Source organism: Nomascus leucogenys, chromosome 18, assembly GCF_006542625.1.
Source record: "Nomascus leucogenys isolate Asia chromosome 18, Asia_NLE_v1, whole genome shotgun sequence".
In the NCBI taxonomy this organism is placed as follows: domain Eukaryota; kingdom Metazoa; phylum Chordata; class Mammalia; order Primates; family Hylobatidae; genus Nomascus; species Nomascus leucogenys.
The window spans coordinates 100,256,316-100,283,636 of record NC_044398.1 but is presented as its reverse complement, the minus strand read 5'-3'; the positions used below and the strand labels follow the sequence as shown (position 1 = coordinate 100,283,636).

The window sequence follows — 27,321 nt, the reverse complement described above, 5'->3', positions numbered from 1 at the left end:
CAGGCACACACCACCACGCCTGGCTAATTTTTGTATTTTTAGTAGAGATGGGGTTTCATCATATTGGCCAGGCTGGTCTCAAACTCCTGACCTTGTGATCTGCCTGCCTGCCTCGGCCTCCCAAAGTGCTGGGATTACAAGCGTAAGCCACAGCGCTCAGCCTCCGCTAAGCATTTTATCTGCACTTTCCCCAGAGAAACGCAATACTTTTACTGGAAAACCAGGACACATAACCACACATTTTGCCTAATCTTTCATGTAATTAACCTTCCATTAGTGCAAGTGTTGAAAAGAGAATACACTGGCCGGGCACGGTGGCTCAAGCCTGTAATCCTAGCACTTTGGGAGGCCGAGGCGGGTGGATCACGAGGTCAGGAGATCGAGATTATCCTGGCTAACACGGTGAAACCCCGTCTCTACTAAATATACAAAAAATTAGCAGGGCGTTGTGGCGGGCGCCTGTAGTCCCAGCTACTTGGGAGGCTGAGGCAGGAGAATGGCGTGAACCCAGGGGACGGAGCTTGCAGTGAGCGGAGATCCCGCCATTGCACTCCAGCCTGGGTGAAAGAGCGAGACTCCATCTCAAAAAAAAAAAAAAAAGAAAAGAAAAGAGAATACACTATTCCCAAGTTTCAAGTAGAGGGAGGCGGGATTCCCGCGTACGTGTGTTGCTCCTTGGCGTCTGGGTCAGCTCAGGCTGCTCTAACACAAATCCCACGCCGTGGGCGGCTGGTAGATGATAGAGGTTTGTTTCTCACAGCTCTGGAGGCTAGAAGTCCAGGATCAAGGTGCTGAGCGATGCGGCTGCTGGTGGGGGCTCCTTCCTGGCGAGCAGACCCCCATCTTCTCACTGTGTCCTCTTATTTGGGGAGGGGCGAAGAGGAGAGCCCTGGTCTCCTTTTCTTATAAGGGCCGTAACCCATCACTGGAGGTCCTGTGCTCATGACCTTATCGAAACCTAACTACCTTCACAGGTCCCACCTCTTGACACATATGCTTAGAGCTTCCACATATGAACTCTGCGGGGACAAAGACAGCCCACAGCACCTGGTTAGCATCCCCCTGAATCTCTCCTGAGACGGGCACCTGCTTAGAACCTGGGGCTCGCCCCACTCTCCTCGCCTCCTCTCCTGGGGGCCAGGAAGTGCCCCACGGCGGCCGACCCTGTCCACCTCCGCGGCTGTGCTCCAGCTGACTTGCTCCGGCCCTGTCTTGCGAATGGAGGAAGGATGTTGGGCTCAGCCTTTGCACCTGCCCCGGTAGATTCCGTGATATGGGACCTGAGAGGCCCGGCCCGGCGCCACACTCTGACCCTGTTCCTGACTGCACCTCCCGCAGCCACTCCCAGCCTCGGTTTCTCTATCAGTAAACAGACCCCTAGCACACCCCAGCACCTGAGGCTGTTGGGAGGGAGGAGCGAGACCATGTGTGCGGCCTCCAGCCGTCTGCTGGGGGGAAACGAGTCCGTCTTATTGAGGTGATACGGTTTGGCTGTGTCTCCGCCCAAATCTCATCTTAAATTGTAGTTCCCATCATTCCCACATGTTGTGGGAGGGACCCGGTGGGAGGTAATCGAGTCGTAGGCAGTGAGTTACCCGCATGCTGCTGTTCTCGTGATAGAGAGTGAATTCTCACCAGATCTGATGGTTTTATACGGAGATTTTTCCCCCTTTTGCTCGGCACTTCTCCTTGCTGCCACCATGTGGAGAAGGACGTGTTTGCTTCCCTTTCTGCCATGATAGTAAGTTTCCTGAGGCCTCCCCAGCCACGCTGAACTGTGAGTCAATTAAACCTCTTTCCTTTCTAAAATACCCAATCTCAGGTATGTCTTTATTAGCAGCGTGAGAATGGACTAATACATGAGGACCGGCCCGGACGAGGCCCTCAATGGTGTCAGGCACTGGAACAGCCTCAAACTGGTTTGAGTCAGTTGCTCATCTCCTTCCCAAGAGTGGCTGAGTCCTCCCTGGGAGGCTGCAGAGAGAGTCGCCCTGTGGGGGCGTCTCTGGTCCGGGAGGCCAGTTCCTGACTGCGGCCCCCACAGCGAGCCTCGTGGAGGGCCTGGAATTTTCCAGACTCGAGGATGGACGGTCCAGATGGACCAAGATGGCAGAAGCTGAGGATGGGCCCTGGGGAGCTGTCCTCCAAGGACAAAGTCAACAGACATTTCCCCTACATTTACCACCCAAATTCAGACATATTGGAGAGTAAAAGGTAACAGTGACACCCACGCAATCCCTGCCTCTCCAGTCCTCAGCATTCTCCTGTGTGGGTGTCACTGCATTTGTCCATGTCCCGGACCCTCCGTCCACTCATTGGTTCATCTTCTTTCCTCAGACATCAGGTGCAGACCTCAGTTCACTTACCCTCAGGGACTTCCACATGCGTATCATTAACTAGACTGTTGGGGGGTTGGGCTTTTCCCAGTTTGAAGCACAATTTGCATACAACGAAATCACAAATCTCGAAGTGTATATTCACAGGTTTAAAAAATATTTATGTATTCCAGACCACTTGGCTGGGCTGGAGCATCTGGCAGGAGGTCTGGGGCTAACTGCCCACTTGAGACCAGCCTGGACAACAAAGTGAGAACTTGTCTCTGCAAAAAATAATTTTAAACAACTTAGCTGGTGGTGGTAGTGTGGGCCTGTAGACCCAGCTACTCAGAAGACTGAGGTGGAGGGAGCCCAGGACTTCAAAGTTGCAGTGAGCTAGGATCACTGGCTCCAGTCTGGGTGCCAAAGCGAGACCCTATCTCTTAAAAAAAAAAAAAAAAAAAAAAGCAAAACAAACAAACAAACAAAAAACCAAACAAAAAACTAGGCCGAGCATGGTGGTTCATGCCTGTAATCCCAGCACTTTGGGAGGCCGAGTCAGGTGGATCGAGAGGTCAGGAGTTTGAGACCAGCCTGGCCAACATCGTGAAACCCCGTCTCTACTAAAAATTACAAAAGTAGCTGGGCATGATGGCACTCCCAGCTACTCAGGAGGCTGAGGCAGGATAATTGCTTGAACCAGGGAGGCGGAGGTTGCAGTGAGCTGAGATCGCGCCATTGCACTCCAGCCTGGGCGACAGGGTGAGACTCCGTCTCAAAAAAAAAAAAAAAAGAAAAGAGAAAAGGATGACAGGCAAACTGGCTGAAAGCTATTGTAGCCATTGAGTAGCATTTCATGACTGGGTTGAAATAAAGCAGAAAACAGGGCCAAGTCTATAAAAGGGAACATTAGTACAATTTGAACAAGTTGTGTTAGCAATATCGCCAAAGTTACCCACCAGGTGGAGTGAAGCATGTTTTTAGGTGCAGTTCTGTTAAGTTACCCAAAGCAGTTACTGGCTGTAAAATTTTAATTACACATTATCCTGTCAAGGGAGAAAGATGGGCGTTAAGAGAGGTAAGTGGACCACCATGATATGGAATCTCGTTTTGATGGTCTTGGGAAAAGCTGCAGTATGAAGCCAGCAATTTTGCAGTTAAAATGTCTCTGGTTGTGGCCTTGGATGGTTGGTGAACGCTCTGTGCGGTCCACACATCAGGCACAATACTTGTCCCTTGATATTTATGTTAAGTTGTTTAGTTTTAGCTCGCAGGGCATTTATGAAAGAGCAGCTTCCAGTTTTAATAATTCCATAGGAGAAAACTGGATTGGAGGAACTTAGAATTTAGGGTCCAATATAGTCTACAGGTAGATGATAAAACTGATCTATAAACGATGTAAATATGACATTCCAAAGCCTTCATAATGTTACAGGATCTCTGGGGTGTTGTTTTCTGGCTGGAAATCTGTGGCTGGTGGTGCCTTGGCCCAAGTTTTGCCCATTCCCACGGAGGAAAACGAATCATCTCGTATGTCCACTATCCAGAATCTCCACTCTTTCCACCCCTTTGCTGATTTAAGTAAGAGTGATGACCTGCTCCCTGCAGGCACTGAGGAATAGATCCATGCAAGAATTTAACAGAGAAATGACAGGAAAACCCTTAGTCCTGTCTAAGGGATCACTAAGGATTACAATAAAAAGCAACTAGTGAAGGCATTTAAGAGGAAATTTGCCTGCAATACGATGGTAATTGAGCATCCAGAATATGGAGAAGTCATTCAGCTACAGGGTGACCAGCGCAAGAACATATGCCAGTTCCTTGTAGAGGTGGGACTGGCTAAGGACCATCAGCTGATGGTTCAAGGGTTTTAACTACTTGTGGCTCACTGAATCTTGTGAGGATTTCCTTGTAATGAGTAGAATTTCCCTTCTTAACCTTATTACAAGTTTAAAAACCTCACAGTTTGTCTAATGTAACCATTTGGGGTCTGCTTTTAACTTGGACTGTGTAATTCCTTCATGCAATAAACTGCAAAAATAAAAATAAAAAAATAAAAACATCGCTAAGGGAGGGCCATGATTTTCGAACATGGAGCCAGCTGGAGTCCCACAAGGGGGACCATTATTGCCTACTCCCTGGGTGCTCAGAGCCTCACCTCGGGGCTGCCCCAGCTCTGAGGCATCCCATGCCCCTGAACTACTCTCAACATGGTGGGGGGGAGTGGTCAAGAGACAAACGCCCACCCTGGTGTCCTTGTCCTCAGTGGGCCAATGCTGAGGCCCCCACAGGATTGCACCCCAGTTGCCTAGAATGGTACCCTCCATGTTTGTGTAAGCTCACTGGTGTTCCTTCCTTCCCTGCCTCGCTTTCCCCATTTCCTGCAATCACCTCCCAGATAAACCACCTGCACCCATGTCCTGGTCCTAGGTCAGCCTTGGGGGAACCACAGTAAGATCAGGATGTCTGGTGTTTCTGTGCTGGATCCTTGTGGGGTGAGGGATGTCAGGATTGTTTCTTCCAATGCACACACCCCCACTCCAGGCTTCCCAGCTCCTGGCACCCTGGAACTACTCCTGTTCCATTGCCGAGCGTGATGTGCGTCTATAATTTCAGCTACTCAGGAGGGTGAGGCGGGAGGATCGAGACCACCCTAGGAGTTCAAGACCAGGCTGGACAACACACAAGTCTCTTTCCGATCGAAATAACCAGATGGTTCTATGATGCAGAACAGATGTGGGTGTGAGCCAGGGGCACAGACAGGCTGTCTGCACAAGACAGAATGAGCTGTCCATGAAGCCACCGCATTTGAAGAATGCTCTGCAAGGCATCAACTGGAATGTGTTTATTACCAAACAAGACAGAAGAGAAGCAGGGCCTGACTTGGCAGTGGCCCCAGCCTGCATGGGCTCAGGTAGGCTCAGGCCGGCCCCAGGAGTGGCAGAGCCCAGACAAGAGGGAGAAAGAGTAGCGGCCAGGAGGGGTCTGGCTGGGACATGCCACTTTGGGCCATCAGCTTCTGGATCCACTCAAAGTGGTGGCTGATATTGGTGTAGACACCGGGCCGATTGGGCCGACCACAGCCCACTCCCCAGCTCACGACTCCAATCTGATACCACAGTCCATTCTTGTTACAGGCCAAGGGTCCACCTGAGTCACCCTGAGGAGCAGCGGGGCTGAGGTCAGCCTGGGGCGGAGTGAGTGGGGCAGGGGAAAGGCTGAGAGTGGGAAGGGCTATGGGGCTGGGGAGACTGGGTGCACATCCTCCTCCTCCCCCTGGCAGCAGCCAAGCCTCCGTTTCTGCATCTGCAGAATGGGGCAACAGTCTCCACCTCCCAGGGTTGGCATGAGGGTCAAATAAGGCACGGGACACAGGATGCTTTCCTGGGCTGGGAGTGGTGGCAGGGACACTCACAAAGCAGGCATCCTTCCTGCCTTGGGCATTGCCAGCACAAACCATGTCTCCGAAGATGTCTCTGCGGAAACTATACTTGAGGAAGAGGTGGTTGCACATAGAGTTGTTTATGATGGCGACCTGAACTTCCTGGAGGGTGTAGGGAGACGGCAGTGCTGTGGGGACGATAGGGGGAAGGAGAGAGACAACAACCTGAGGCCCTTCTAGGGAGGGATGGCATAGGCTGCAGGGGTGGGGGCCCTGGGGTTCATCTCCATTACCCCCAGCGCCAGCCCAGACCCCAGCACAGCAGAGACCCTCAGCAGCATCACAGAAGGCCCCGGGGAGGGACAGGCTGTCAGAGCTCCCCCAGCCTCACTTTCCCTGTCTGCAGGATGGCAACAATGACCCTGCCTGGGCCCATGGAGAGACTCCTTAGCCAAAAGGAGCCGAGGGAGGGGTGACAGCAGCTGAGATGGTGTTAAGATGAGCATCCAAAGCCAGACCTGGGGGAGGGGCAGCCTGGCTGCAGCCCTGGCCTCAGTAGCAGCTGGGCGCTTTCCAGGCCTGGGCACAAGTTTGTTGCAGCGCTCTTAGGGCCCCCCCCCCAGCACCCCTGGGAGGCAGCAATCATCAGGACCCACTCCCAGATAAGGAGAATCAGGGGGATATCACCCCGCTGACCCCCGGCAAGGCACTGGGGAAGTCTCAGAGCCTGACAGGAACCCACACGTGTCCAATTCCTGCCTCAGAGCGCCAGCCGGCACCTTCTCCTGCCGAGGATGACAAAAGACAATGAGACCCAACCTGCAGGCAGTGCTTCCAGTCAGCGGGGCCTCTCCTAAGCCCTCGGGACTAACAACCTGGGAACTAGCCTGGGATGTGGAACCATCATTACCCTATTTCACAGGGGAGGAAATGGAGGCTCCGTGAGATGAACAGCTTTGCCCGAGGCCTCCCAGCCAGCGCAGGGCACAGCAAAGGTGCACACCAGGCAGGGGGCTCCAGAAGTACCTGCCCCCTGCCTCCCTTGCACTGTGAGTTGAGGCTCAGCCTGGGGTTGGTGTGACCTGTCCACCCTGGGCTGGGAAGAAAGGGTGGCAGAGGCAGCCTGGCCATGCCCCTAGCTCACATCCACTCGTCTTTGCAGCAGGGGTCCTTCTCAGGGAAGGGAAAGGATCCCTCCTCTAGAGGGAGGCGGCTCCAGTGCTGAGTTCCCCACTCCCGCTTCCAACTGCCAGGGTGTGACTTGGGGACATCCCTTACCCTTTCTAAGGCAAGGGGCCCTGACTTCTCCATTTACTAGTTCTTGGCAATTTCCATAACCCTCTCAGTTTCCTCATCTGTAAGATGGGTATAAAAACGTTACCAACTTCATTCCTAGGTGAGCTCCAGCAGAAGGAGAGGCCACGCCTGGCTCACTGCTGGGCCCCCACGCCTAGAACAGTGCCAGGCGCACAGTGTGTGCTCAAGGAACCACGTTTGTTATTGTTACTACTGTTGTGGGATGATGCAGGGACGGGCCAGACGGCGGAGCAGAGGGAGGGGGAGTCCTGATACAGGGAACACGCCTAGTCGGGGGCTGCCGGCCCCGGGGCTCCTCCTGATGCTGGGCCCACTTCTTTCAGGGCATGTGTGTTGGGGGACACGCAGGTGCCACGGCAGGCCCACCAGAGGACCCCCAGAGGGGTTTCCGTGGGAGCTGTGGTTGAGCGTGGGTTGGAAGTTTCTGGGGAGAGGAATGGGCTCAGTGCTGCAGGAGAATTGGCCAGAGCTAGGGTGGGTGCGGGAGGCTTGGAGAGGCAGCCCGGGAGCCCGATGCCTGGGGCATTGGTGAGCACCGCGGGAGGTGGAAAGATGCAGGAATAAATCCAAGTCTGAGGTTTATGTCGCCAAGCCCTCCAGAACCCCTCCACCACCGCACCACCCGCAGGCCTGCGCCAAGCTGGCCTCCCTCTCACACTCTCCTTCTGGCCCCCACAGCCCCTGGAAGGGAGGGAACTGGGTGTTGGTCCCTGCCCTGGCAGATGAGGAGAGACTGTGAGCAAGAGGGGCGTAGCCTGCACCCCCAGACCAAGCAGGGGGCTATTGTGCCTATGTAGGGGAACAGGTGAACAAAGACAGTTCCTCCCTGACCCACCTGTCCCCAGCCTCACCCTCATCCTCTTTGATGTACCCCCAGCCGGTCACCCAGCAGTCTGTCCGGTTCTCAAACTCAAATGTGGAGGCCTGGAGACAGATGGGCTGGATGTGGTTAGTGTAGGTGACAGGTGCAGACAGCTTCACCAAGGCAATGTCATAGGGTGAATTCCCCAGGTAGTGAGGGCTCAGATAGATATTCGACACGAAGTAACGGGTGTAGTAAGCCTGCAGGCTCCAGAAGGATGGCATGGGAGTCAGCTGGCCAAACTGGACCGTCCACCCGGAGGGATCACTAAGGTCACTAGAGCTGGTAGAAGAGAAGAGAGCAGTCAGGGGCCCTGGGACGGAGGGCTGGCTACCTGAGCACAACTGGGGTCCGGTCCAGGAGGGGAGACTGTGGTGTTGCTAGTACTTGCTAACACCCAGGGTCCCCTGTAGAAATGAAAGAGCTCAGAGAGACCACAACCAAAGTCCTAGGACCTGCTCCTGCAGCAGGAGGGTGGGGTCTTGTCACCTCCCAGAGCTGTCCGAAGGACCCTTGCATTCAGCCAAGGCCTCCAGGGGCACCCCCATGCAGCCCAAGGAGGAATGGGCAAATGCACCGCGACAGCGTGGGCTTGGCAGGATGGAGTCCACACAGCGGCCCGGGCGTGCTGGCCTTGGCTCAGTGCCCCATACTGTACTGCACCGTCCACCAGGAACGGGGATGAGGGTGGGATGGACGGTGGTGAACTTTGGGTTGAAAGAATAAGGGAGAGAATACTCAAAAGTGCGTGGAAATGTTCTGGAAGAACATTCTGGAAGAACCTGAACAGGGTTCCCTCCAGGAGACCCAAAGGGAACTGGAGTGGGTGTAACCGGCTGCAGCACAGCCTGGGGCTCAGGAGAACACCAGGCCGCATCCACGCACAACATTCACGCCCAAGTCTGGCATCAGACCACAGGTAAAGTTCGGCGGCACTCCCCCCAGCCCTGCTCCTGCCCGTCACCGCACCCCTCCGTTGGCACCCCCACTCACCTTTCAAAGCAGTGCGCCGCCGTGAGCGCCCAGCGGTGGCTGAGCAGGCTCGCTCCGCACACGTGGGAATCCCACAGGCGCAGGCTCCCCTGCCATGGCCAACGCCCGAGTTCAGCGTCCTCTCCACCCACGATGCGCGACGTGATGACCCGTTGGCCGCATGGTCCTCGGATGGTCAGAGGAACTGCTGAGCCGCGGGAGGCAGCCCCCTAAGCCCGACCTCTCCCTTTCTCCCCTTCAACCCAGTCCGGGAAACCACGTTTTTGCCCACCGAGGGTCCCCTCGCGTGTGTGCAGCAGGAAGTAGGTGATACTGGAGACCCTCCCACGTGCTCTGCAGGGCCCGCCCATCCCCCTCCAGCGCCCATTAGTTACTTTCCACACCAACAGAGCTCTCGATCCCCAGGGCGGGGGCGAGAGAGCAGTAGAGGTCCCCCCTACCCCCCCACCGCCTCCCCGCCCACCTCGGCCCAATGGCCCTGGCAGGAATCGCGCGTCCCGGGCGCCCTACCTGACAACAGCTCCGCCTCATCTGACTCTGCAGGAGACAAGAAGTGAGCTCCCCGGGGCCTCCACCTCGCGTCCTCCTCACCGCCCCCGCCCCCACCCCGTCCCGCCAGCAGCGCCCCGAGCTCACCCGGCTTCCTGAGTCCCTCTAGCGCCAGCAGCAGCGCCAGCAGCAGCGCCCCGCGCGCGCCCATGGCCTCCTCTCCCGCGGCCTGGCGCCCCCTCTGCCTCCTCTCGCGCCGGGCCCGGGGCGCCCCCTGGGGGCGGGGCGGGGTGGGAGCTCTGCCCTCTACTCCCAGCTTCACCCTCCCGGGCCCAAGTGCTGTTTGGGGACTCTCAGGCCTGGCAGCGCCCTGGCTTTCAGCTCCTAGGGCGGGTCTGCAACCACACTCCTTGATGTGGCCCAGACCCGGTGGACCCCACAGTCCCTTTCTTGTGTGCAGCCCAGGGGTCCTGGCTGCCCTCTTGGTGCCCCCTGCCTTCCACCCACGACCTCCTCCAGCACCAAGGGCCTGGCCCTGAGCCAGGAGTCCCCTTAAAGCCTGGGGACCCCCTGAAGGCCGGGTGGGGCCTAGCAGCATGGCTGGTCCTTCATGGGACTTCCTTGGGAAAACAGTGGTCCTGGGCCCGTTCCACCCAGAATGGGGATCCTGCCAAGTCTCTGCCCAGGCTGTCCCCACTGCGGGCTCCCGCTGGGCTCTCTTCACTTCTCTGGAACAAATTTTTTTTTTTTTTTTTTTTTTTTTTGAGATGGAGTTTCGCTCTTGTCGCCCAGGCTGGAGTGCATTGGCATGATCCCAGCTCACTGCAACCTCCACCTCCCGGGTTCAAGCGATTCTCCTGCCTCAGCCTCCCAAGTAGCTGGGGTTACAGGTGCGCGCCAGCACACCTGGCTCATTTTTGTATTTTTAGTAGAGACGGGGTTTCGCCATGTTAACCAGGCTAGTCTCCAACTCCTGACCTCAGGTGATCCGCCCGCCTCAGCCTCTCAAAGTGCTGGGATTACAGGCATGAGCCACTGCGCCCAGCTGCAATTCCACTTCTGTGTATACACCCAAAAGAACTGAAAGGAAGGTCTTCAAGAGATATTTGTTTTTGGTTTTTGGGGGGGTTTAGTTTTGTTTGTTTTTGAGACGGAGTCTTGCTCTGTCGCTCAGGCTAGAGTGCAGTGGTGCGATCTCGGCTCACTGCAACCTCCGCCTCCTGGGTTCAAGTGATTCTCCTGTCTCAGCCTCCAGAGTAGCTGGGATTAGAGGCACCTGCCACCATGCTTAGCTAATTTTTGTATTTTCAGTAGAGATGGGGTTTCACCAGCCAGGCTGGTTTGAACTTCTGACCTCAGGTGATGTGCCCTCTGCGGCCTCCCAAAGTGCCAGGGTGAAGGTGTGAGCCACTGCGCCCGGCCTTCAAGAGATATTTGTATACTCATGTTCATAGCAGGATTTTTCACGGTAGCTGACACGAAAGCAACCCAAGAATCCATTGACCACTGAATGGATCAGTGAAAATGGGAATGTACAACCAGAACCCGGGAATCCCGCCTCCCTCAACTTGAAACTTGGGAATAGTGTATTCTATTTTCAACACTTGCACTAGTGGAAGGTTAATTACATGAAAGATTAGGCAAAATGTGTGATTAGGCGTTCTGGTTTTCCAATAAAAGTATTAAGTTTCTTTGGGGAAAGTACAGATAAAACGCTTAGCACAGAGTGTGGTACCAACGGGAACTCGGTGAGGGCGCAGCGGGCGTGTGGGAGCTTCGGGTTTCAGCAGCACAAGGCTGCGGTGCCTTCCCTCAGGGCCTCCTTCCCCAGCAGCAGCTGCTCAAGGACAAGTCACATGCACAGCCTGGCCTTGGCCTGCTGGGGTTGGGGCAAAGGTCCCTGGGCTTCTGATCCTGCCCCTCTCCCAGCCAGCAGGACGTTCCCTCTGGTTCCTGAGTCCCGGGGAGCCACCGAGGCCCCTAGGAGGTGTCAGCTCCTGGTTTTCCCAGGGTCTCAGTCAGGCCAGTCCTACCCGGAGATCTGAGCCAGGGACTCAGGTTCTTGCCTCCAGTGAGGCTGGGGGCTTCCCGCAGAGACCCAGCCTGGCCCCGGGGCTGCAGGGAGGCCCTGGCTGCTGCATGGGCTGCAGATGGAGACCCTCTTGTCTGCTGTGCCTCAGGCTGCAAAGCCACAGAGGGGTCTTCCCAAGCCCCACACCTGGAGGGCAGGGAGGCAGGGGCTTGTGGCCCTAACCCGACTCCTGACACACAAGGGCCAGCCGGCCCAGGGCCACCTCTGCGGGCAGGAGAAGGCCTCATTGTTCCCCTCTCCTGGCAGAATGAGGACTGGGGCGTGCCCTGGGCAGGAAATAAATGCTCAGGAAATCCCTCTCTTGGGAGCCCTGATCCCAAGGGACAAAGGGCCTGTGTTAAGTCTCCCTGGGCACGGGCTCAGGGCCAGCACTTGGGCCAGGGCAGATGGAGGGTGGGGGGGGAGGTGCCTCCCAGCAGGTGGGCTTCTTCCCCAGGTCAGGCATGCAGGTGAGGAGGAGTGTCCTCGTGTGTGCATGTCCCCCGCGTGCAGGAGAGGCTGGGTGGGCGTGTGTCTGGGTGCATGTGTGTGCATGCATCTTCAAGTGCACGTGTGTGAACGAGCATGTGTGATCCCCGTGCTCGCGCCATCTGAATATCCCCTCCAGTGTGCATTTGGGTGAGTCCTGGCACCCCTCTGGCCAGGCTGCTAACTATCCCTTCCACCAAGTCCCCTCAACCTCAGCTGGTGCTTCTGGAGTCCTGGCCCGGACGACTCTCCTTCTGGGCGCCAAACCTGTCAGCCTGGAGTTAGAAAGAAGGCCCCTGAACTGTCAGCAAAACATGGAAAGGCAGGTCGGGTGCCGTGGCTCACGCCTGTAATCCCAGCACTTTGGGAGGCCAAGGCGGGTGGATCACAAGTTCAGGAATTTGAGACCAGCCTGGCCAACATGGTGAAATCGTGTCTCTACTAAAAGTACAAAAAATAGCTGGGCATGGTGGTAGGCACCTGTAATCTCAGCTACCCTGGAGGCTGAGGCAGGAGAATCATTTGAACCTGGGAGGCAGAGGTTGCAGTGAGCCAAGATCGCATCATTGCACTCCAGCCTGGGTGACAGCGCGAGAGTCTGTCTGAAAAACAAAACAAAACAAAACAAAACATGGAAAGGTGCCCTTAGGCTGGGCTAGCGCGAGAACACAGCCCGCTTTGTGCCACCTCCAAGCTCCTGCCTCTGAGAGCTGTGCTGGCCAAGGGCTTGGCCTCTTCCACCTCCACCTCCCTGAAGGAGGCTCCTCCTCTGACGGACTCCGCTGCCCACACCCCGTGCCTGGCCCTTGCTGCCCCTGAAAGTCAGAGGAGTGCTGGACGGATGCTGCAGAGGGGTGGGAGCAGAGGGGTGGGAGCTGGGTGGGTGGTGCAGAGGGGTGGGAGCTGGGCGGCTGGTGCAGTAGGGTGGGAGCAGAGGTACAGTGGGGGCCCCACCTTGGCATATCACTCAGTGGGAGCCCAGCTCTGACCAGCCCCTCCAGGGAGACGGTGCAGGCGTCACAACCAGAGCCAGGTGCCAAAACTAAAGTGAGGCTCTGCTCCCGCCCTATCAGTCTCTGGCAACTTCTGTTTTGCTTTCTGTCTCTATGCTTTTGGCTCCTCTAAGTACTTCATATGTGTGAAATCATACAGTGTTCGTTTTTTGTGACTAGCTTATTTCACTGAGCACAGTGTCTTCATGGCTCATCCATATCGCAGTATGTGTCACAATTTCCTTCCTTTTTTTTTCTTTATTTTACTTTTTTTTTGAGACAGGGTCTCCCTCTATTGCCCAGGCTGGAGCGCAGTGCTGAGATCTTGGCTCTCTGTAGCCTCAGCATCCCAGGCTCAATGTAATCCTCTTACCTCATCCTCCCAAGTAGTTGGGACCACAGGTTCGAGCCACCACACCCAGCTACGTTTTTATTTTTATTTCATTTTTTAATTTAATTTAATTTTATTTTATTTTATTTTATTTTATTTTTGAGACTAAGTCTCACACTGTTGCCCAGGCTGGAGTGCAATGGCGTGATTTCAGCTCACTGCAACCTCCACCTCCCGGGTTCAAGTGATTCTCCTGCCTCAGCCTCCCAAGTAGCTGGGATTACAGGCACCTGCCACCATGCCTTTTTTTTTTTTTTTTTTTTTTTTGTATTTTTAGTAGAGACAGAGTTTCACCAGGTTGGCCAGGATGGTCTCGATCTCTTGACCTCGTGATCTGCCCGCCTTGGCCTCCCAAAGTGCTGGGATTATAGGTGTGAGCCACCACGCCTGGCCAACAATTAACTTTTAATGAAAATAACTGAGGAAGAGCACCAGAGTGCTTTAGAGGAGTAACAGAAACCTGGTGAGCGGAGAAACTCAGGATGGCCGCATGAAGAACAGAAGGAAACACTGGGCCTGCACCCCAGTCCCCTACCAGGATCAGCTGGGAATGAGGCAAGAAGGTAAGCAAGGGGATCCCAGGAGCCCCACCAGCACCTTGGACACCTACAGCCCTCACCACTGGTGTCCCTTGTCCTCACAGGCACTAAGCCCAGGCAAGGGGGCTGCCTGAGGCCGCACAGCTGAGCTCCCTGCAGAGGAGCCCACACTGAGCCCATTTCCTGTGGTCATGTGGCTACCACCCTGCACCAGCGTTGAATTGGAACTACGGCCAGAGCATATCTTGCCCTGGGATTGAGTAGCCACAGTTGCCCTTTATCCCTGAGACTAAGCCACCACTGAACCACCTCAGCCTGGTGGCTTCACACCCCTAAACTGAGCTGGGAGGAGCGGTCACACCCTTGCTCCTGGGGCCAAGCAGAGGTTGAGGTGCTCCACCTAACCTTCCCCCTTCTCCGCTCAGGCCAGAGCCAAAGCCACAACCTGCCTCCCGGGAAAACAGCACCTTGGCTGCTCAGAGCCGAAGTTGGAGAAGCCTGCTGCATTCCAGGAAACGGTGCCAGGGCTACCCAGAATAGTCACATTCCCCAGGCCTAAGCTAAAGCAGCCCACTTCCCCCAAGAGATCATTGCCTGGGCTGAGCTGAGCAGCTATGAATCCAGGGGCTGACCTGATGGAGTAGCTCGCATCCCAGGGAAACACTGGCTCGGCAGTGGCTGAGCTGACACCCGTGCTGTGGGCCAGCTCCAGCTGAGACACTGCCCTATGGGCCAGCTCCAGTATCTTGCCTCCCTGGAGCCAGATTAGCCTCCTAGAGATGGAGCTGCGGAGATAGCCCTCTCCCTGGAAAGTGGAGTCTCTCTGCGCTGCTCCCTGCCTTCCCCTGGAATGTGCTGTTTCCTGCCACCTCCCTCCCCAGCAGGACCGAAATGACAGCTGTGCTCTGCCACTCTGCCACTGTATCTGGCCTCATGAAGTCTGGGAAACTGCCAAGCCCTACCTTCTCGGGGTTTAGAGTCACTACTGCATGGAGCCTCAGCCCTTGAACCCTGAGTTACGCTGAGCCCCTGAACCCTGAGTTACGCTGAGCCCCTGAACCCTGAGTTACGCTGAGCCCCTGAACCCTGAGTTACGCTGAGCCCCTGAACCCTGAGTTACGCTGAGCCCCTGAACCCTGAGTTACGCTGAGCCCCTGAACCCTGAGTTAAGCTGAGGCCCTGAACTCTGAGTTGCACTGAGCCCTATTGGCTCAGGTCCCGGAGTGGCAGCCGTACCCTGATCCCCAGGTTTAAACCTGAAGAGCACCACATCTTCCCTAGAGATGGGCCATTGCTCTGCCCCCCACGGTAGAATCACAGCTACAACCCAGCCCCCTGGGCCTGACCTGCTAGGGAGTGTGTCAGAAGTACAGATCCTGGCTCTGTGGGCAATGCACATTCAACCCGGCCACAGAGAGTAAACCTGCACCCAATGACCCAGGCCTTGCCTCAATTTGTACGCCAGGCTCTGAGCCTAGGACCCCAGCCCCACAACTACTCCAAGCACCTGCAAATGAAAGCCAGTGCCACTGCATCGTCTTGTGGGCCATATCAAACTTGACACTAAAAGGTCCCCTTTGGCTGCATGTCCCCATTGTGGGGAAAATAAGAATAAGAGGATCCCAAAAGCCCTTGACATCAAGGACATTAACAACCACTGCCACAAATCTCTACAGCCTAGGCCTCGAGGCACCCACAGTTATTGCTGATGCTCAACACAGCTGAAGAGCTGCACGGAGACCATATCACTGCACCCATCTGGAAACACAGCCACCACACCCTTTCCAACCAGCACACTAAGACCCAACTGCAGGTAAAAGTCTATCTCTATGAAAGGCACTCTAGAAACTTAGGAAAAGGCAATTGTTCCACCGGATGTACAGACATCGGTGAAAGGACACAAGCAACATGAAGCAGCAAGAAAATTTGGCACCAAAGGAACATAACTGTCTAGTAATAGACCCCAGTGAAAAAGGAAATCAGTGAACTGTCAGAAATAAATTCAAAATAATGATCTTAAGAAAACTAAATGAGGCCGGGTGCGGTGGCTCACGGCTGTACTTTGGAAGGCCAAGTGGGGGGCGGGGGGGGTGGATCACCTGAGGTCGGGAGTTCAAGACCACCCTGACCAACATGGTGAAATCCCGTCTCTACTAAATACAAAAAATTAGCCAGGCGTGGTGGCACATGCCTGTAATCCCAGCTACTCAGGAGGCTGAGGCAGGAGAATCGCTTGAACCTGGGAGGCGGAGGTTGTGGTGAACCAAGATCATGCCATACCAGCCTGGGCAACAGGAGTGAAACTCCATCTCAAGAAAGAAAAGAAAAGAAAACTAAATGAGATAGAAGAAAATGCAGACAGGTAATTCAACAAAATCAGGAAAACATATTAATGAGAAATTCAACAAACAGATTAAAAAAAAACATAAAAAAGGAACAAAACAGAAAATCCTGCAGCCGAGAAATTCAATTCATGAAGTAAAAAAATATGATAGCTTCAATATTAGACTTGTCAAGCAGAAGATTCTCTGAACTGGAAGACAAGTTGTTTCAAATTACCCAATTGGAGAAAAAAAAAAAAGGATTGGGAAGAAGAAAGTCTGTAAGACTTAAGGGACTCCATTAAGCATATGCATGTTCGTATTATGGGAGTTCCAGAGAGAGGAGAGTGAGGATAAAGCATAGAAAACCTATTTAATGAAAATTTCCCAAGTCTGGAGAGAGATATGGACATCTAGACCCAAGAAGCTCAAAGTATCCCAAATATATTAAACCCAAAATGGTCCTCTCTGTGGCACATCAAAGTCAAATTGTCAAAACTCAAAGACAAAGTGAGAATTCGAAAAACAGCAAGAGAAAAGTGTCAAGTCACATAGGAGGGAATCTCCATTACACAAACAGCAGATTTCTGTGCAGAAAACTTTGAAACCAGGAGAGGAGTGAGATAGTCAAAGTGCTGAAAGGAGAAAGTTATTAGCCGAAGCTATCGTTCAGAAATGAGGGAGAAGTAAAGTCCTTTCCAGACAAACAAAAACTGAGGGAATTAATCGCCACTAGACTGACTAGTCTTGCAAGAAATGCTGAAGGGAATCCCACATCTGGAAGCAAAAAGGTGACAATCACTAACTTGAAAACACGTGAAAGTATAAAACGCACTGGTAGAGCGGATATATAAAAGGGAAAGAGAAAAGAATTAAACCCATCACTACCAAAAACCACCAAACTGCAATGATAACAAGAAGAGAGGAAGAAAGGATATATAACCAGAAAACAATTAACAAGATCGGCAGGGCGTGGTGGCTCACGCCTGTAATCCCAGCACTGTGGGAGGCCAAGGCGGGTGGATCACCTAAGGTCAGGAGTTCGAGACCAGCCTGGCCAACGTGGCGAAACCCCATCTCTACTAATAATACAAAAATTAGCCAGGTGTGGTGGCGGGGGCCTGTAGTCCCAGCTACTGAGGAGGCTGAGGGAGGAGAATTGCTTGAACCAGGAGGTGGAGGTTGCAGTGAGCCGAGATGGTGTCACTGCACTCCAGCCTGGGCAACAGAGTGAGACTCCTTCTCAAAAAAAAATAAATAATAATAACAAAATGAAGGAAACAGTCCTTACCTATCAATAACAACCTTGAATGTAAATGGATTAAATTCAAACCCAGGCAGGCAGGCACTGGGAGCCACATTGTTGGGGCCTCACGGGGGAGCAGCCTCAGGATGAGGAAGAGTGAGTTAATGCAGCTCAGCCCTCGCAATAGAGCGTGGCCCCGTAGATGCTGCTGTCATTATTTTACCCTTGGTTTCGGGGTGGAGACACCCAGGTTCCTTCCCACCTCAGGGCCCTGGTACATGCTATTCCTTCTGCTTGCTCCCCCTCCTACCGTCTGTGTTTGGTCGTCTCCTGCTCTTCCTTGATGTGACCCAGCCTAACTATCTCTTCCTTACCACAGACCATATTGGTGCACTGATGATATGGTTTGGATGTCTGTCCCCTCCAAATCTCATGTGAAATGGAAGCCTCACTGTTGGAGGTGGGCCTGGTGGGAGGTGTTAGGGTCATGGGGGCGGGTCCCTCGTGAATGGCTTGGTGCCCTCCCTGCGGTAATGAGTGAGTTGCTGCCCTGTTAGTTGATGTGAGAGCTGGTTGTCTGGCATCTGTCTCGCTACTGCTCTTACCATGGGACACATGTGCTCCTGCCTCACCTTCTGCCATGAGCGGAAGCTTCTTGAGGGGTCACCATGTTGGTGCTATGCTTCTTGTACAGTCTGCAGAACCACGGGCCAAATAAACCCCTTTTCTGTATAAATCACCCAGCCTCAGGTATTCCTTTATAGCAACGTAAGAATTCACTAAGACACCCCCGAATTCTCCAGATCTCTCCCTGCCCGTCACCCTTGGTGTCTATTCATTCGATGCCTGGAGGTGTAGCCTCTGTCTCCCGTGGCGTGGGGGGGGGGGGGTCCTGGGCAGGGCAGATGCCAGCATCCCAACAGGACTTGGCCATGCCAGCCAGAGCTCTGAGTCCTCTGGACTCTGACTGTCCCCCCACCCAAGGTCCGAACCTGCCTGCCCATTCCCCACATTCCCCCAGATCTCCGCTCCTTTCACAGGCAGCCGCTACACCCTGTACTTATTCCATCACCCCACCCCAAGGTGCTCCATCTCCACTCTCCTTCCCGTTGGCTCCTCCAATCCCAGGGCTACTCTTAGTCCCCACCTTTCCTCTTGCCTCACCAGCATATGGCAATGGAACCCTGAGGCCCTGCTGACACCCAAAATGGGCCACTCTGGGCTGTGGACATCACCTTTTATCTCTGAAGTCATTCCCTCTGGCCAAAGTCCATCTCTAGGGCGGGCGCAGTGGCTCACGCCTGTAATCCCAGCATTTTGGGAAGCCAAGGTGAGAGGATCACGAGGTCAGGAGTTCGAGACCAGTCTGGCCAACATAGTGAAACCCCGTCTCTACTAAAAAAAAAATACAAAAAAATTAGCCCGGTGTTGTGGTGTGCGCCTGTAATCCCAGCTACTTGGGAGGCTGAGGCAGGAGAATCACGTGAACCCTGGAGGTGGAGGTTGCAGTGAGCCGAGATCATGCCACTGCACTCCAGCCCAGGCAACAGTGTGAGACTCCATCTCAAAAAAAAAAAAAAAAAAAAGCCAGGTGCGGTGGCTCATGCTTGTAATCTAAGCACTTTGGGAGGCCGAGGCGGGCGGATCACGAGGTCAGGAGATCGAGACCACAGTGAAACCCCGTCTCTACCAAAAATACAAAAAAATTAGCTGGGCGTGGTGGCAGGCACCTGTAGTCCCAGCTACTCGGAGAGGCTGAGACAGGAGAATGGCGTGAACCCAGGAGGCGGAGCTTGCAGTGAGCCGAGATCGCGCCACTGCACTCCAGCCTGGGTGACAGAGTTAGACTCCGTCTCAAAAAAAAAAAAAAAAAGTCCGTCTCTACTTACTTGTTCAACTCCACTGGAATGTCCCTAGACCTATAGGAAAACAGTCTTTTGTATGGCAAGAGTGAGGCCATCTTGAAGTGAAAACCCCATGGTGACCATGTTTCACTCCAGCATACCAAGCTGTTCCTGTCACACAGATAACTCAGAAAGATGCCTCTCTAATCTCCTCAGTGGTCAAGATTTTGCTGCAATGTCTGAGGCATGACCAATCGCACTTGTTTTACCAAAAAAAAAAAAAAAAAAATCTTGTGATATAAAGAAACTTTCTTCAGGGTGTGGAGATCCACCATCTCATGGACAACCAAGATATCGCTTCAGTTTGTAAGCTCCTATTAAATGTTTATTTCTTAGACACTGGATTTGTCAGTCTCTTTCTTTGGCCTGTTGGCTCCCTCGGCCTTTGAGAATAGGTCTGCATAGACCTGCTCACCTGCAGAACACCCTCAAACTTAGAAAGGGCTGCTGGACTCACCTCCTGTCCCTCAGAACCAGCTACATCCACTCCAGTTCTACCTTGGAATCTGCCCACCTTTTTCCAGTCTCAATATTCTTCTATGTGGACAGGCCAGGTCTCCTCAGCAGGAAGACCCTCCCCGACCCCAACGCATGCATAGGGTAGGAGGATAGCACGTCCACTGTATCATGACACTCCCTCTACAATTTGGCAGGACTGGCAATTCCACCTGCTAATAGGTCAGCCCCCCACTGGTGAGTGATGTGGTCCTGAAGGGTGGGAGGACATCGTAGGCAGGGATCACCTGTGACTGCCCACCCTCCACGGTTTGAGAATCAGAGCCCCTCTGCAGCCTTCCTCCCGAGGCTAACGGTGAGCAGGGAGAGTTTGCTTCAAGTGGTTGCATTTTCAAAGGAGCAAGGGCTGTGGGGTGGGGATGGGATCAGGGGCTGTCTAGGCCAGAGCTTCTTGCACCTTCTTGTGCTCACAGCATTTTTGGATCTTAGCAAAATGCAGATCGCTTTCCCAGTTCAGGGAGCCTGCAGCATTTACCTTGTTGGACTGGTTCCTTGGCCAATCTGATGCCGGGGTCAGGAACCTCAAGGCTGGGGGAAGACATACCCCCCTCCCCCATGCCAGCCACCTTATGGTGCTGCTACAGCAGATGCCTGGGTGCCCACAGCCTCACCTAGGGGCTGCTACAGCTCTGTGGCATCATACCATGCCCCAAGGACCTCCCTCAACTTGTGGGGTCAGGGGGCAAGAGAGAAACACTCACCCCTGGTGTCCTTGTCCTCAGTGGGCCAATGCTGAAGCCCCCACAGGATTGTGGCTCAATTTCTCCCAGTTTGAGCAAATTCATTGGCATTTGTGCCTTTCCTGCCTTGGTTTCTCCATTTTCTCATCTTTGCTTCCTGGGATCACCTTCCAGATAAACTACCTGCACCCATGTCCTGGTTTTAGGTCAACCATTGCGGTGACGAAAATAAGATCAGGAACATCTGGCATTTGTGTGATTGGGAACCCTAGGATGGGAGCACTGAGAGCATTCCCTCTGTGGCGTCCTCAATCCATGTCTTTCCACCCGTCTGACACACTGAAGTACTACTGCTCTTCTATCAGTTATCTTTCCGATTGAAATAACCAGAGGGTCCTGCTGTTTGCAACAAAAACCTGGATAACAATTTAGGAGTTCAGGTGGGGTCTTGGCCTGGACTGGACATGAGTGAAGAGCAGGGAGTTGTCCACGAAGCCCCTTAGGTCCACAGAAAGCTCTGCAAGGCATCAGCTTGAACATGCACACGTATTTATTAGCAAATGAGACAAAAGGGGCTGGAATCTGATCCAGCAGGCAGTCCCAACCCTGTCCCTGAAGTGCCCACAGCCCAGAGGAGGTGAGCCAATACTGTGGTCCCCACTACAGCCTCACAGTTTCTGGTGCACTCAGAATGGCTGCAGGAGTCAGGGAGCCCGTAGCAGGGCAAGGGGCAGCAACAGCTGGGAGGGGTTTGGCCTCGGTGTACTGTGTGACATCACCCTCCGGATCCACTGGAAGTACACACTGATGTTGGTGTAGACACCAGGCCGATTGGGTTGACCGCAGTCCATTCCCCAGCTCACGATTCCAACCTGATACCACAGTCCATCCTTGTCACAGACCAAGGGTCCACCTGAGTCACCCTGGGGAGCAGCATGGGTGAGCCCAGCCTGGGGCAGAGTGGGTGGGGCAGCAGAGAGGCCATGAGAGCAGGAGGGGCTGTGGGGCTAGGCAGACTGAAGGCAAACCTTACTCCTTCCCATGGAATCAAGTCTCAGCTTCTACACTTTTAAAGTGGGGCAACAGCCTCCAGGGGTTGGTGGGTTAATCAGTGTAGGCAGAATTTATGAAAAATGAGAAGCATATTTTGTAGGCTCAGTAACTAAGACTGCACTGGTTTCTTCCTAAGAAATCGAAGCAATGGGTTGGGAGTGGTTGGGGGAGAAATGGTAGTTGCTCTCAGGTCTGGAGCTGGAGAGGGTGGGATTACCTGGTGGGGTAGAGGCACTCACTTTGCAGGTGTCTACACTGCCATCCTCAGCACCAGCACAAAACATGGAATCCCGGATCATACTACGGCTAGAGGGCTGTTCAAACAGGTAATTACACCTGGTGTTGTTTAAGATGGTGACCTGTGCTTCCTGGAGGTTGTAAGGAGGTGGCAGAGGTGCTGGAAATAGGACAGAGAAAGACAGCACCCTTCACCTCTCCTCTACCATCTGGAGCAGGGAGAGGAGAAAGGGCATGTGTTATAGTGGTGGGGGGAGGGTCCCTGACACACCCACAATACCCAGCATTGCTCTTGACTCCCCAGCACCCAGTGCATCACAAGCAATCAACAATATCACAGAATAACCCAATGGATGGGCCAGGCTGTTGCCGTGCTTCCTGAAACTCTCAGAATGGAGATGATAGCCCGTCTGAGTCTGTGGAGACCAAAGCACGGCAGGAAGAAGGGCTACAGTAGATGAGAATGTTTATGATTAACGCACAACAGCTGTGGGATCCAGGTCAAAACTTGCCATATTTGATGAAAGACGTGAACCCACAGATTCAAGAAGCTGAGCAAATTCCACATAGGATAAACACAAAGAGATTTACACCGAGACACATTATAATAAAACTAACAAAAGATAAAGAGAAAATCTTATGAACAGGAAGAGAGAAGTGATTCATCAAGGACAAGGGATCCTCAGCAAGATTAACAGAAACAGTCAACCAAGAATTTTATATCAGGAAAAAAATGAAGAAGAAATTAAGACATTCTCAGATAACCAAAAGCTGAGAAGATTTGTCATTAGCCGACCTACCCTACAAGAAGTGGATAAAGGAATCCTTCCAGTTAAAATGAAAGAACACTAGAGTAACTCAAAGTCGTACAAACAAACAAAGAGCCCTGGTTAAGACAACTACACAGGTAAATACAGAAGTCAGTATTATTGTAGTTTTGGTGTGTAACTCCTCTTTTTCTTATGTAATTTAAATGACAAATACATAAAACAATAATTATAAATCTAGGTTAAAGGTCACACAATCAGTAAAGATGTAAATTGTGACAATAATAACATAAAGTGGAGGAATGGAGCCACATAGGAACAGAGATTTTTTGAATACTGTTGAAGCTAAGTTGGTATAAATTCAAAGTAGGTTGTTATAAGGTTTAGATGTTAATTGTAATCCCTAGAGCAACCACTAACAAAGCAAAATAAACACAGAGAAGCAAATGAGAAGGGAATCAATATGGTACTCTAAAACAATCAGTTGAACAAAAATGAGGAAATAAGAAACAAAAGAAATATAAAACATCTGCATGGAAAAAAGATATGATGAGATCTAAAAACCAAATAACAAAATGGCAGAAGTAATTCTTTGCAGATCAGTAATTAATTACACTTACTGCAAAGGGTTTGAATGCTGCAAATAAAAAGCAGAGACTGATAAAATGGCTTTTTAAAAAATCACTGGATCCAGATAGGTGCTCCTTATAAGAGATTCATTTTAGATCCAGTGAAACACACAGACTGAAAGTGAAAGGTTGGGAAAAAGTTCCGTAAAAATAGTAACCAAAAGAGAGCTGAGGTTGCTATACTATATCAGACAAAATAGAGTTTAATGCAAACTTGTTATAAGAGTGCAAGAACAACATTACATATTGATAAAACAATCAAATCACCAAGAAAATATACCAATCATAAACATCTTCATACCTAACAACAGATCCCCAAAACATATAAAGCAAAACTGACAGAATTGGTGGGAGAAATAGACAGTTCTATAATAATAGTTGGAGATGTTAATAGCTCACTATTAATAATTGATGAAATGGCTGGGCGTGGTGGCTCACACCTGTAATTCCAGCACTTTGGGAGGCCGAGGTGGGTAGTTCACCTGAGGTCAGGAGTTTGAGACCAGCCCAGCCAACAAAGTGAAACCCTGTATTGATACATCCCACAAAATGAACCTTGGAGACATTATGTTATATGAAAGAATCTAGACACCCAAAAATCATACATTGTATGTTCCACGTGTATGGAATAGAAAACAAGCTCATAGAAAAAGAATATAAAGAGGCCGGGCGCGGTGGCTCACGCTTGTAATCCCAGCACTTTGGGAGGCCGAGGCGGGCGGATCATGAGGTCAGGAGATCGAGACCACGGTGAAACCCCATCTCTACTAAAAATACAAAAAATTAGCCGGGCGTGGTGGCGGGCGCCTGTAGTCCCAGCTATTCAGAGAGGCTGAGGCAGGAGAATGGCGCGAACCCGGGAGGCGGAACTTGCAGTGAGCCAAGACTGCGCCACTGCACTCCAGCCTGGGCGACAGAGCAAGACTCCATCTCAAAAAAAAAAAAAAAAAAAAAAAAAGAAACAGAATATAAAGAAAGAAAATATTTTCATATAGCTATACAATGTGTTTGTGTCTTAAGGTAGCTGCTATTACAAAACAGTAAAAAAGTTAAAATAGTAATAATTTTTATAAAGTAAAAAGTTTACAGTAAGCTAAGTTCCACTTGCTATTAAAGAAAGAAAAGGTTTTTGGGTAAATTTAGTGTAGCCTCAGTATACAGTGTTTATAAAGTGTATAGTATGTACAGTCATGTCCTAGACCTTCACACTCACTCACCATTCATTCACTTACGAACAGCCACTTCTAGTCCAGCCAGCTCCACTAATGGTAAGTGCCTAGCGCACAGGTATACTGCTTTTTATCTTTTTTTTTTTTTTTTTTTTTTTTTTTTTGAGATGGAGTCTTGCTCTGTCGCCCAGGCTGGAGTGCAGTGGCACAGTCTCGGCTCACTGCAAGCTCTGCCTCCCGGGTTCACGCCATTCTCCTGCCTCAGCCTCTCCGAGTAGCTGGGACTACAGGCGCCCGCCACCACGCCCGGCTTATTTTTTTTGTATTTTTAGTAGAGACGGGGTTTCACCGTGGTCTTGATCTCCTGACCTCGTGATCCGCCCGCCTCGGCCTCCCAAAGTGCTGGGATTACAAGCGTGAGCCACCGCGCCCGGCCTGCTTTTTATCTTTTTTTTTTTTTTTTTTTTTTTTGAGATGGAGTCTCACTCTGTCACCCAGGCTGGAATGCAGTGGCGCCATCTCGGCTCACTGAAACCTCTGCCCCTCACGGGTTCAAGCGATTCTCCTGCCTCACCCTCCCAAGGAGCTGAGATTACAGGCACCCGCCTCCACACTCGGCTAATTTTTGTATTTTCAGTAGAGACGGGGTTTCACCATATTAGTCAGGCTGGTCTCGAACTCCTGACCTCAGGTGATTCACCTGCCTCGGCCTTCCAAAGTGCTGAGATTACAGGCTCATGCGCCCGGCCTGGTTTTTATCTTTTATGCCATATCTTTACTGTGCCTCTTCTCTGTTTAGATATGTTTAAGTACGTAAGTACTTACCAGTGTGTTACAACTGCTCTGGTATTCAGTGCAGTAACAAGCTGCATAGGTTTGTAGCCCAGGAGCAATGGGCTAGACCACACAGTCTGGGTGTGTAGCAGGCTCTGCCATCTGGGTTTGTGTAACTACACTCTACGATGTTGACACAATGATGAAACTGCCTCATGATGCATATCTCAGAACATATCCCAGTCATTAAGTGACACATGACTGTAGGCTAAAAATCACTGAATTGTGTACTTCAACACCAAACACTTGAAAATTTCATGGTTTGTGAGTTGCCTCAATTTTTAAAAATCATTGCCTGAGGCTTCTGTCGCCAGGTCCTCCCGAACTGCCCCTCACTCCTTCAGGCCCAGGCCAAGCTGGCCTCCCTCTCACACTGTCCTGCAGGCCCCACAGTCCCTGGAAGGGGGAAGAACTGGGTGTTTGGTCCCTGCCCTGGCAGGTGGCAGTGAGAGCAGAAAAGCAAGTGAGGAGAGAATGAGAGCAGGAGGGGCGCAGTTTGCACCCCCCAGACCAAAGAGGGGGCCGCTGTGCTTGTGTAGTGGGAACAGGGATAGAGGGTAATGCCCACCCCGCACCCCCATCACCCCACCCGGTCTATCCCCAGCCTCACTGCCACTGGGGCTGATTAACCCCCAGCCGGTCACCCAGCAGTCCGGCCGGTGCACGAAGGTGAAGCTGGAAGACTCGACGCAAATGGGCTGGATGTACGCATTGTAGGCGACAGAGGAGGCCAGTCTCAGCAGGGCAATGTCATTGTGTAGAACCCCAAGAGTGTCAGGCTTCACAATGATGTCCTGCACTTTGTAACGATTGCTGTAGGCCCGCAGGTTCCAAGGAGCTGGCCTGGAAGTCAGCTCGCCCAACTGGACCGTCCACTCGGAGGGGTAGTAGTGCCTAGCAGAAAAGGAGAGAGGGCGGGGAGCCCTGGAATAGCGGGCTGGCCGCCTGAGCACGCTGGAGGCCCAGTCCCTGAGGCCAAGCTGCGGGGTGGCTACTGTTTGCTCATCCTGGAGGCCATTAGCAAGTCTGCGGCTCCGACCGCCCCCCAGACTCACTTTTGGAAGCAGTGCGCAGCCGAGAGCACCCAGCGGCGGCTGAGCAGGCTCCCTCCACATCGGTGGCGTCTCCTCAGGCGCAGGCTGGCCTGCCATGGCCAGCGCCCGCGCGCGGACTCCACTCCGCCCGCCACCAGCGAGTGAATTTCCCGGTGGCCGCAGGCCTCTGGGATGGACAGACCGACGCGGCTGAGCTGCCGGGTGGGGTGGGCAGGCCCGCCCCGCCCAGCCTGGCCCCGGGGTGCGCGCAGAGAGGCGCTCCCTGGGGAACCGCGCCCCAAGAAGGTGACGCTAGGGATCCTCCCACGTGGTGGGCAGTGGACGGTCCCACCCCCAGGGCCCATTAGTTACTTGAGAGCATCACGTTCTCGGGACCGGGAACAGAGAGCAGTAGATGGGCCCCTGTGCACCCCGGCCCAGCCGCCCTGGCAGGCATCGCGCGTCCTGGGCGCCCTACCTGACAACAGCTCCGCCTCCTGCGACTCTGCAGGAGACAAGACGTGAGCCCCCCGCGGCCTCCACCTGCCGTCCTCCCCGCTGCCCCCGGTCCCGCCAGCAGCGCCCTGAGCTCACCCGGCTTCCCGAGACCAGCCCGCGCCAGCAGCAGCGCCAGCAGCAGAGCCCCGCGCGCGCCCATGGCTTCCTCTCCCGCGGCCTGGCGCCCCTTCTGCCTCCTCTCGCGCCGGGCCCGGGGCGCCCCCTGGGGGCAGGGCGGGGTGGGAGCTCCAGCTTAATCCTCCCAAACCGGGCCCAAGGGCTCTTTGGGGGCCTCTCAGGCCTGGTAGCGCCCTGGCTTTCAGCTCCTAAGGGCGGGTCTTCAACCACATTCCTTGATGTGGCCCAGACCCGGTGGACCCCACAGTCCTTTTCTTGTCTGCAGCCCGGGGGTCCTGGCTGCCCGCTTGGTGCCCCCTGCCTTCCACCCACGACCTCCTCCAGCACCAAGGGCCTGGCCCTGAGCCAGGAGTCCCCTTAAGGCAGGCAGACAAGGCCTTCCTGAGGGCCGGGTGGGGACTGGAAGCGTGGAACCTGCTGCTGGCAGTGCCTGTCCTGTACAGACCCACAGACTG

At 53.2% G+C, this 27,321-nt stretch overlaps 1 protein-coding gene and 1 pseudogene across 2 annotated transcripts; one reads left to right on the top strand and one right to left on the bottom strand.

The window, feature by feature from the left end:
- The first annotated feature begins 3,847 nt into the window (after positions 1-3,847).
- On the top strand, positions 3,848-4,189 carry LOC100583177 (annotated as a pseudogene).
- Positions 4,190-5,122: 933 nt separating this feature from the next.
- On the bottom strand, positions 5,123-26,900 carry PRSS21 (serine protease 21). 2 transcript variants are annotated; one of them, XM_030798631.1, is made up of 6 exons: positions 26,825-26,900; positions 9,380-9,406; positions 8,870-9,056; positions 7,866-8,158; positions 5,731-5,885; positions 5,123-5,475 (listed from the first exon to the last, which is right to left on the bottom strand). In XM_030798631.1, exons 1-6 carry the CDS (start codon positions 26,886-26,888, stop codon positions 5,236-5,238), a joined length of 966 nt encoding a protein of 321 aa, XP_030654491.1. In that variant the 5' UTR covers positions 26,889-26,900; the 3' UTR covers positions 5,123-5,235. The 2 variants fall into 2 exon arrangements, with proteins under 2 accessions (XP_030654491.1, XP_003269229.1); XM_003269181.3 differs by lacking the exons at positions 5,123-5,475; positions 5,731-5,885; positions 7,866-8,158; positions 8,870-9,056; positions 9,380-9,406 and adding exons at positions 21,040-21,430; positions 21,800-21,957; positions 25,807-26,090; positions 26,252-26,417 and having other exon boundaries at positions 26,735-26,888.
- Positions 26,901-27,321: the final 421 nt, after the last annotated feature.